The sequence below is a fragment of the Ranitomeya imitator genome, chromosome 4 (genome assembly GCF_032444005.1).
Source record: "Ranitomeya imitator isolate aRanImi1 chromosome 4, aRanImi1.pri, whole genome shotgun sequence".
Classification (NCBI taxonomy): domain Eukaryota; kingdom Metazoa; phylum Chordata; class Amphibia; order Anura; family Dendrobatidae; genus Ranitomeya; species Ranitomeya imitator.
In genome coordinates, this window is record NC_091285.1 from 705,050,009 (window position 1) to 705,060,943 (window position 10,935).

The following is a 10,935-nucleotide window of genomic DNA, read 5'->3' on the forward strand; positions in this document are numbered from 1 at the left end:
AAATGCCTTCCTGTAACCCTTTCAGTTCCAACTGCAAATACTCCACATTCAGTAAAGTAACGTCCATATGACCTACGTGTTCTAATTGATTTATATCGATATTTATTTTAAATGTTTAAGCCTCAGTATGCATGTATTGTGAGCCAAAATGTTGTGGGCAAACTTGCCCTTAAGCAAAATGGTGACCATGAAGGATGAACAATGTGCATGCTCATACACACTTTACCGATTGGTTGATTCCAAGGTGATGTCACAGACATGCTCAGTGCGGCAGTGAATAAGCTGAATGCACCGTGGGTGACGGAGGTGTCGGATTTGTTTCTGTAATGTGACTATATCCTGTACCCCCATATGAATGTGATATCCTTTTTATATGAGCTCATTGGCACTTTATTACACTGCTGCACTTTAGAAACTGATGTATATCAACTGGGTGACAAGTTCACATGTATTACTGAATGTGCTGGTATGAGCACCTGATGTATTAACACTGTTTTACATAATTGATGGATGGTAAACTGTGGAGACACTATTTCAATGTTCACTTGATATTTGTCCACTGCTTGAGAAAGGCAGAGAAACGTTGCTGCTAATGGATCAGTAAAGCTGCGGTTTTTCACTTAGATTTTTAGAGTGCTGCCTGTTTTTTTCTGATTTTTATTTTGGATGTTTGGACATCACCTTAACAGGTTTTATTGCACCCGTTTTTTTTGTACTGCTGCCAAATTTTCTTAAATTATCTGTTATCTATCTTACTATCTATTGCCTATCTCTCTATCATCTATTATCTATATCCACCTATCAATTATCTATTATATTTATATTATCTATCTATTTGATATATTTCTATCTTTCTATTATATATTATCTATTTATTTATCTATTATCTATCATGTATCTATTGTCTATTTCTCTATCGTCTATTATCTTTCATCTATCATCTATCTATAATAGTCTTCTTGATAATAGATATCGTCCATTTTGATCTGCACTATATCAAGAGTTTATCAAGTGTTTTTTGTACGGCTTTCCGAATGTCTCTATTTTTTAGACTATATATAATGGGGTTAACTAATGGAGTAAACACTGTATATAGCAGAGATAGGATTTTGCTCATGGTCAGTGATAGGCCTTTTGTTGGGATTATATAAACAGCGAACATTGTCCAATAGTATATGGAGACCACAATGAGGTGGGAGCTACAGGTGGAGAAGGCTTTCTGTCTACCGGTGCTGGATGGGATCTTTAGCACTGCTAGCACAATATACACATAGGATATTACAATGATTGTGGATGGGATAATTATAAGTACAATGGACAAAAGATACATTTCCAATTGAATAATGAAGATATCAGAACAGACAAGTCCTAGCAAGGGGACAATGTCACAATATAAATGGTCAATGATGTTTGATCCACAAAAATTGAGTGTTCCAGTTTTTATTAAATGAATTAAAAGAAAAGAAAATCCAAACAGCCAACAGGTAACAGATAATATCCCACAATGTCTGTTTGTCATGATGTTGGAGTAACGCAGAGGATTACAGATGGCCACATATCTGTCATAAGACATCATAGCGAGAAGAAGACATTCAGATGATTCAGAGGCGCCTAAAAAATAAAACTGAGTGATGCATTCAATAAGACTAATGCTCCCCCCATTATTCAGTAGGATGTGGAGCAAGTAGGGGACAATATCGGTGATGACCAAAATGTCACTGACAGACAGTTGTGAGATGAAGAAGTACATTGGAGTGTGGAGGTTCCTGCTGGTGGACACCAGGGTGATGATCAGGAGATTCCCACATATCGTCCCACAGTAAATCACCAAGAAAAGAAAGAACAGTGAAATTCTGAAACCTTGGCTGCCTTGAAATCCTAAAATAAAAAACTCAGTGACCGCTGTCAAATTGCTTTCCTGCATTTCAGAATGAACAAGCTACGAAACAATGCAATTTTGAAGGTGAGAAATATGAAAACAAAAACATTTATTATACAATGTTGTGTATATTGGTTAGAAAAATGCCAAATTATCTGTAAAAGGTCAAAAATATGAACAATCAGAGAAGAATTATATGTGAAGTGTGAAGCTTCATACAATTTTTAATTAGAAAATGAAAAGACATTTACTTTTTTTTTCAAATCACAGAAGTAAAAGAATCTTCCGCTGCCGTCAGTCTGGATGATATCTGGAGATTTCCTGCTAATACTTACAGCAGATATTTATCATTATTCATCCGGAAATCTAGTGCAGAATCTGTGAATATTAGTTCTCTTGTGTAGAAATGTCCCAGAGGAAAAAGTGATCATCACCGTCACGTTATGTGGTCGTCACACAAGATTAATATGAACCACAATGGCTTTATGGCCGGATATTTATATAGTAATAAACGGCAAGGTGCCAGGTGACAGGAGTCTTGGGAGATTTTTTCGCCTCTGTCTCACGAGTTCTCTTTATTTTATTATTTCCAAATACAAATATAAAATTATAATTAACAGCTTGTTAGTAAGAAAATACAAATCAAATAAAGTTTGCCATAAATAACATCTTTGTTTAACCCCTTCATGACCCAGCCTATTTTGACCTTAATGACCTGGCCGTTTTTTGCAATTCTGACCAGTGTCCCTTTATGAGGTAATAACTCAGGAACGCTTCAACGGATCCTAACAGTTCTGAGAATGTGTTTTCATGACATATTGGGCTTCATGATAGTGGTAAATTTAGGTCAATAATTTTTGCGTTTATTTGTGAAAAAAAATGGAAATTTGGCTAAAATTTTGAAAATTTCGCAATTTTCAATATTTTAATTTTTATTCTATTAAACCAGAGAGTTATGTGACAAAAAATAGTTAATAAATAACATTACCCACATGTCTACATTACATAAGCACAATTTTGGAAACAAATTTTATTTTTGCTAGGGAGTTATAAGGGTTAAAATTTGACCAGCGATTTCTCATTTTTACAACAAAATTTACAAAACCATTTTTTTTAGGGACCACCTCACATTTGAAGTCAGTTTGAGGGGTCTATATGGCTGAAAATACCCAAAAGTGACACCATTCTAAAAACTGCACCCCTCAAGGTACTCAAAACCACATTCAAGAAGTTTATTAACCCTTCAGGTACAATTGCAATTTTGAACGAACTATGTGATGAGCCTTCACCCACTGCTCCTAAAGGTAAGTTTGCACTACCGAAGCCTAAACGCTTCCCTCCGCTTAACCTTTTTCCGGAGATTGATCTTTTTGTTAAAGTGGTGACTGAAGACTTAAAGAAAATTTCAACTAGTATACAACATGATAATTTGACCCGTCAGCAACGACGAGCCTTAACGGATCTACGTTCCATTGATGGAGTATTAATTAAGCCTGCCGACAAAGGCGGTAATATTGTACTGTGGCCAACGGAAATGTATGAAAAAGAGGCCTTCAGACAGCTGCGTGATGAAGACACTTACAGGAGATTAAGTTTCAATCCTACCTCTATTTTTCAGGCAGAACTGCTGGATATAATCGAGGAAGCATTTACTGACGGACTGATTAACAAAGATTTGAGAGACGGGTTGGTCCCCGATACACCACGGACCCCATGTCTGTATCTTTTACCCAAAGTGCATAAAAATCTAACATGCCCGACAGGTTGACCAATTGTGTCCGGAAATGGAGGATTGACGGAGAATGTGGGTAAGATGCTTGATTTTTACCTTAAACCCATTGTTGAAACACTTCCTTCTTACCTGAGAGACACGGGGGATATTCTGTCTAAAATCTCTAATATTAATCTGGAACCTGACATGCTATTGGTTACATTAGACGTGGAGTCTCTTTACACGTCTATCCGGCATGCGGATGGCATGGAGGCTGTGAGCTTTTTCTTGAGCAACACCGACATTGACGATCAGTTTTGTAGGTTTCTGCTATCCTTACTGGAATTTGCATTGAGTCACAATTTTTTTATTTTTAAGGAGGCACTCTACCTACAGCTCCAGGGTACAGCCATGGGGGCGGCCTTTGCGCCGTCCTATGCATGTCTGTTCCTGGGGCTGTGGGAGAGGAAAATCTTTATCACTGATGCCACTTCCCTTGCTTCCAACGTACTTATGTGGGCCAGATATATCGATGACGTTTTTGCTATCTGGCAAGGCACTGAAAAAGACCTTCTGAAGTTTATTGATGAATTGAATGTAAATGACCTTAACATAAAACTTACCTGTCATTACAGTCGTGAGATGGTCGAGTTCCTGGATGTGTGTATCCAAAGGGATGGGGATAACTTCCTCCAGAGCGACCTACATAGGAAAGCTACATCAGTTAACAGTCTCTTACACTCTACATCTGCTCATCCGAAACATCTTAAAAATAGTATTCCATATGGACAACTTCTTAGAGCTAAACGAATATGCTCGGAGGATGGCTTATATCAAAAACAAGCGGAAGATATTTCCCATCGTTTTATGGACCGTGGCTACTCATCAAGGACAATCAGACGATGTAGGAAGAGAGCTGCACGAGTTGATAGAGCAAGCCTCCTCGGAAACAAGAGGGAATCTCAAACGTCAACTGAGGTGAGGTTTATTGCCACCTTTTCAAATAAATCAACAGAAGTCAGGGGAATATTAGATAAATATTGGCCTATTATAAAACAGGATTCTGTTTTGACCAACTGCCTAAAAGACATACCTTCTGTCACGTATCGAAGGAACAAAAACCTAAGAGACCTCCTTACCCACAGCCACTATCGGGGCCCAAAATCGGAAAATGCGTTTGGCTCCAAAGGCCCGAGATGGGGTTTCTTCCCGTGTCGTGATTGTATGGCGTGTAAAAACCTGGAACGCTGCTTCACGTGTTTATCCAGCGATGGGTCTAAGGAATTCAGGATCACCCAGCACATCACTTGCTCCACGGACCATGTGGTATATTACGCCACTTGCCCTTGTGGCCTCATTTATGTGGGCCTTACATCACGTCAACTGCGTATCAGAATTAGAGAGCATATCCGAGACATTAAAGCAGCTCTGAACTCATCGGCTGATGAGTTCTTAAAGCCTATTCCTAGGCATTTCAAAGAAAAACATGGGTGCAACAGTCACCTCTTGAAAGTACGCGGTATAGATTGTGTCCTGATGGATGGACGAGGGGGTGATAGGAGGAAACGACTCGCCCAGTTGGAAGCCCAATGGATTGTTCGCATAGATTGCATTCGCCCAAAGGGGCTTAATGAAGTTTTGAGCTTTGTCCCTTTCCTATAGTTTTTTATAGCTATATACTTATATTTATTCTGGCTATAATAAACTTTTTACTAGTGTTTTGTGGTTTTTTATGTCTTTTAACAGTTGTTTTTTGTTTATGTCACTCATATTCTTCTTTTTTCATCTATTCAACAGATCGTTTATTTCATCTATTCAACAGATCGTTTATGTCCTCTACTAATCCTCCTTTATGATTCAGGAAGTGCTGACAGATTCGGCTTTCAAGCAATCAAGAGTCTATTTTTATATTTTTATATTATTTTTTTTATATATATACTGTTTTATATATATTATTGGTGTGTTTTTTCCTCTATTCATGACTTCATTTTTAGGGCTCTCACTTAGCACTTTTATGTATTATATGAATTTTTGTACTTTCTATGTTTAATGCCTGCTAGCTAATCAACCTGCTAGTTCCTTTATTAACAATATTCTCTTTTTTTGACACCCTATTTTTGTATACATTTTTGTATACATTTATGTATTTATTTTCACTACTAAGTCATTAGCATATATGCTTTTTGAGTCTGTAGTACACCTCACTATATATAGTATGGTATACACCTTTATTATCTCTCTTTTTGGAGTACTGGTCTGTAGCTGTGTACACGGCTCAGTTCTTACTTTCACTTTATTTGTTTTTTGTCGGATATTTTGTGTGCATGTAGGTCCGGTTTTAATATAACTATTTGGCCGCTCTATGCTACTTTTCTGTCCAGTGACATACCCTAGCTAATTGCATCACCTGGCGATATATGTGCCAGTACTTTTTAGTATTTATATCTCTGTTTACATTGATCACCATTTAATCCCTTTCATACTTTTGTCATGGCTGTGCCCGGTTCTTACATGTGCCCAGTGGGTACGATCTCACTTCACCTTGCGCGATCACCCTCACTTAGTAAGCTGAGGTTTTGAATAGATCTTCCATAGACTCTTTGAAGCCTTTCATTAGCTCTTCTGCCTTCCTGTCCTCTGGGCGGCGTGCGCTTCACTCGGTAGGCGTGGTCTGGTTGCCGTGGACACGCGTCCTCTTCGCGTCGCACGGCTGGCCCCTCCCACTGACGCGTCAGTGCGGGGCGCGGCCGTGTGACGTTGGACGCTGCCTCCGCCGCCTCCAGCCACGGCCGGGCCGGATGCAGCGCCGCCTCTGCTGCCTGGAGGTCATTAATAGAGAGGTATTTAAGGACCCTCATTCCACTATCCACTAGCGCCCCCCGAGGAAGCAACTATTGCGAAACGCGCGTCGGGGCCTCCTCTTCCACGCACGATTACAGCAGGTCGGTAAAGTATTAACCTTAGATCGGCTTAGCCCTCCCCTTAGTGTATGGGACTTCCCGGGACTTTTTGTCATGCATGGCTTACTGAGCCATTAGGGACAACCAGACTAACACGCTAGGATCTATATGACTATACACGTCATGTGGGGTCTATTCATATGCACTATGCTTTAATGGGACCTCCACATAGTTGTCCACATATGTACGCTATCGTCCTGCTGTTCGTTCAACATTTTGGAGCCTTATTTCTTATGTAGCTACCATTTTTGCTGATATTAGGTTCTATAACCATTAGTATAACTATTATGTTCTCATTTTGATTACACCTATATGCTACTGTATACGGCTTTCTTATAGCTACTATTTGACTTGCCCTTGGTCGCATTTATATATCTGTGCGTGGCACTAGGTTTGCCTCTACTTTTATCTTTTGCATTTTTTGTATCTTATATATATGGTATTTTTTAAATGTATTCATTGTCATTAGCTTTTAGCTGTCTTCAATAAAGCTGTTTATATGGTTATCTTTGAGCTCTTGTCTCCATTGCTTTTTGGTTCTTTTATATTGTATTATGGTGGAGCATTTAAATTAAATTGTTTGCCCTCCCTGTAGGTTTACCTTCAGGTACTTCACAGCAGCAGAAGCAACATGGAAGGAAAAAATGAACATTTAACTTTTTAGTCACAAAAATGATGTTTTACCAACAATTTTTTTTATTTTCCCAAGAGTAAAAAGAGAAACTGGACCACAAACGTTATTGTACAATTTGTCCTGAGTACACCAATACCTCATATGTGGGGGGGAACCACTGTCTGGGTGCACGGCAGGGCAACTTGGAAGGGAAGGAGCGCCATTTGACTTTTTCAATGAAAAATTGGCTCCACTCTTTAGCGGACATCATGTCGCGTTTGGAGAGCCCCTGTGTGCCTAAACATTGGAGCTTCCCCACAAGTAACTGCATTTTGGAAACTAGACGCCCCAAGGAGCTTATCTAGATTCATAGTGAGCACTTTGAACCCCCAGGTGCTTCACAAATTGATCCGTAAAAATGAAAAAGTACTTTTTTTTCACAAAAAATTTATTTTAGCCTCAATTTTTTCATTTTCACATGGGCAACAGGATAAAATGGATCCTAAAATGTGTCTGACAATTGCTCCTGAGTACACTTATACCTCATATGTGGGGGTAAACCACTGTTTGTGCACAGAGCAAGGCTCGGAAGGGAAGGAGCGCCATTTGACTTTTGAATGAAAAATAAGCTCTTATCGTTAGCGGACACCATGTCGCGTTTGGAGAGCCCCTGTGTGCCTAAACATTGGAGCTCCCCCACATGTGACCCCATTTTCGAAACTAGACCCCAAAAGGAACTTATCTAGATGCATAGTGAACACTTTGAACCCCCAGGTGCTTCACAAATTGATCTGAAAAAATGAAAAACTACTTTTTTTCACGAAAAATTTAATTTAGCCTCAATTTGTTCATCTCCACATGAGCAACAGGATAAAATGGATCATAAAATTTATTGTGCAATTTCTCCTGAGTACACCGATACCTCACATGTGGGGGTAAACCACTGTTTCGGCACGCGGCAGGGGTCAGAAGGGAAGGAGTGCCATTTGACTTTTTGAATGAAAAATTAGCTCCAATCGTTAGTGGACACCATGTCGCGTTGGGAGAGCCCCTGTGTGCCTAAACATTGGAGCTCCCCCACATGTGACCCCATTTTGGAAACTGGACCTCCCATGGAACTAATCTTGATGTGCGGTGACCACTTTAAACCCTTCATAGAAGTTTATAACGCAGAGCCGTGAAAATAAAAAATCATTTTTCTTTCCTCAAAAATTATTTTTAGCCTGCAATTTTTTATTTTCACAAGAGTAACAGATGAAATTGGACCCCAAAAGTTGTTGTCTAGTTTGTCCTGAGTATGCTGATGCCCCACATGTGCGGGGGGAACCACTGTTTGGGCACACGTCGGGGCTCAGAAGGGAAGTAGTGACTTTTGAAATGCAGACTTTGATGGAATGCTCTTCGGGCGTCACGTTGCATTTGCAGAGCCCCTGATATGCCTAAACAGTAGAAACCCCCCTCCAGTGACCCTATTTTGGAAACTAGACCCCCCAAGGAACTTATCTAGATGAGTGGTGAGCACTTTCAACCCCCAAGTGCTTCACAGAAGTTTATAACGCAGAGCCGTGAAAATAAAAAATAATTTTTCTTTCCTCAAAAATTATGTTTTAGCAAGCAATTTTTTTTCTTGCAAGGGTAACAGGAGAAATTGGACCCCAAAAGTTGTTGCCCAGTTTGTCCTGAGTATGCTGGTACCCCATATGTGGGGGTAAACCACTGTTTGGGCGCACGTCGGGGCTCGGAAGGGAGGGAGCACCATTTGACTTTTTGAATACAAGATTGGCTGGAATCAATGGTGGCGCCATGTTGCATTTGGAGACCCCTGATGTGCCTAAACAGTGGAAACCCCTCAATTCTAACTTCAACACTAACCCCAACACACCCCTAACCACAACCCTAACCCCAACACATCCCTAACCCTAATCCCAACCCTAACCCTAATCCTAACCCTAATCCCAACCCTAACCACAACTTTAACCCCCATACACCCCTAACCCTATCCATAACCCTAACCACAAGCCTAATATTAACCCTATTTCCAACCCTAGCCCTAATTCCAACCCTGACTCTAATTCCAACCCTAACCTTAAGGCTATGTGCCTACGTTGCGGATTCATGTGAGCTTTTTCCGCACGATTTTTGAAAAATCCGCAGGTAAAAGGCACTGCGTTTTACCTGCGGATTTCCAGCGGATTTCCAGTGTTTTTTGTGCGGATTTCACCTGTGGATTCCTATTGAGGAACAGGTGTAAAACGCTGCGGAATCTGCACAAAATTGACATGCTGCGGAAAATACAACGCAGCGTTTCTGCACGGTATTTTCCACACCAAGGGCACAGCGGATTTGGTTTTCCATAGGTTTACATGGTACTGTAAACCTGATGGAAAACTGCTACGAATTTGCAGCGGCCAATCCGCTGCGAATTCCCGGCCAATCCGCTGCGGATCCGCAGCCAAATCCGCACCATGTGTAAATACCCTAAACCTAAACCTAACCCTAGCCCTAGCCCTAACCCTAACCCTAGCCCTAACCCTAACCCTAGCCCTAACCCTAGCCCTAACCCGAGCCCTAACCCTAACCCTAGCCCTAACCCTAACCCTAGTGGAAAAAGAAAAAAAAAATATTTTCTTTATTTTATTATTGGCTCTACCTATGGGAGTGATAAAGGGGGTAATTTACTATATTTTTTATTTTGATCACTGTGATAGGTTATCACAGTGATCAAAATATGCCTGGAACAAATCTGCCGGCCGGCAGATTCGGCGGGCGCACTGCGCATGCGCCCGCCATTTTGGAAGATGGCGGCGCCCAGGGAGAAGACAGATGGACACCGGGAGGCCCGGTAAGTATAAGGGGGGAGATCTGAGCATGGGTGTGGATCAGAGGATGGGGGGTGGCGTCGGAGCACCGGGGGAGCGGGCAGGAGCACGGGGGAGCAGACAGGTAGCCGGAGGGGAGCGAAGCACCGGATGGAGGACCGGGGAGGAGATCGGTGGCAGTGGGGGGGTACACCAGTGTTTCCAGCCATGGCCGATGATATTGCAGCATTGGCCATGGCTGGATTGTAATATTTCACCAGTTTTTTAGGTGAAATATTACAAATCGCTCTGATTGGCAGTTTCACTTTCAACAGCCAATCAGAGCGATCGTAGCCACGGGGGGGTGAAGCCACCCCCCCTGGGATGAAGTACCACTCCCCCTGTCCCTGCAGATCAGGTGAAATTGGAGTTAACCCTTTAACCCGATCTGCAGGGACACGATCTTTCCATGACGCCACATGGCGTGCACAAGATTGGCACAAACTTTCATGATGCCTACATGGCGTCATGGGTCGGGAAGGGGTTAAAAGAGTTGAGGGGGCACTTGTCAGAAGTTGTTTGAGCTTTTCAGAGGTTTTTTTATTCTTCAGTTTAACGATTTCTGTTGAATATTTTGCTATTCTTAATCTCTAATGTAATCTATTTCTAAAATCATCTAATTCTGTCTGTTTGTCTGTAAAGGAAATCCCACTTCACTGATTGGTCGCGCAAGCTGTCCATGACCAGTCAGCGACAGGCGCAGTCGGGCCGTGAATTGGTGCGGGAGTTGAACCACGCTTCACTGATTGGTTGCGTCCGGCCGACCGCAACCAATCAGCGATATTGGCATGGGATTTAAACCCCGCTATGCTGATTGGTCACGCCAGCCGACCATGACCAACCAGCGATATTGGCACGGGATTTAAACACCACTTTGGTGATTGGTCGCGTCCGGCTGGCCTCGACCAAACAGC

The 10,935-nt window shown here is 41.5% G+C and overlaps 1 protein-coding gene across 1 annotated transcript; it reads right to left on the reverse strand.

Moving 5' to 3' along the window:
* Window positions 1-991: 991 nt before the first annotated feature.
* LOC138674817 (olfactory receptor 5AP2-like) lies at window positions 992-1,924 on the reverse strand. The gene has a single exon (XM_069762632.1). The coding sequence runs from the start codon at window positions 1,922-1,924 to the stop codon at window positions 992-994; it is 933 nt and encodes a 310-aa protein (XP_069618733.1).
* Between the last annotated feature and the right edge of the window lie 9,011 nt (window positions 1,925-10,935).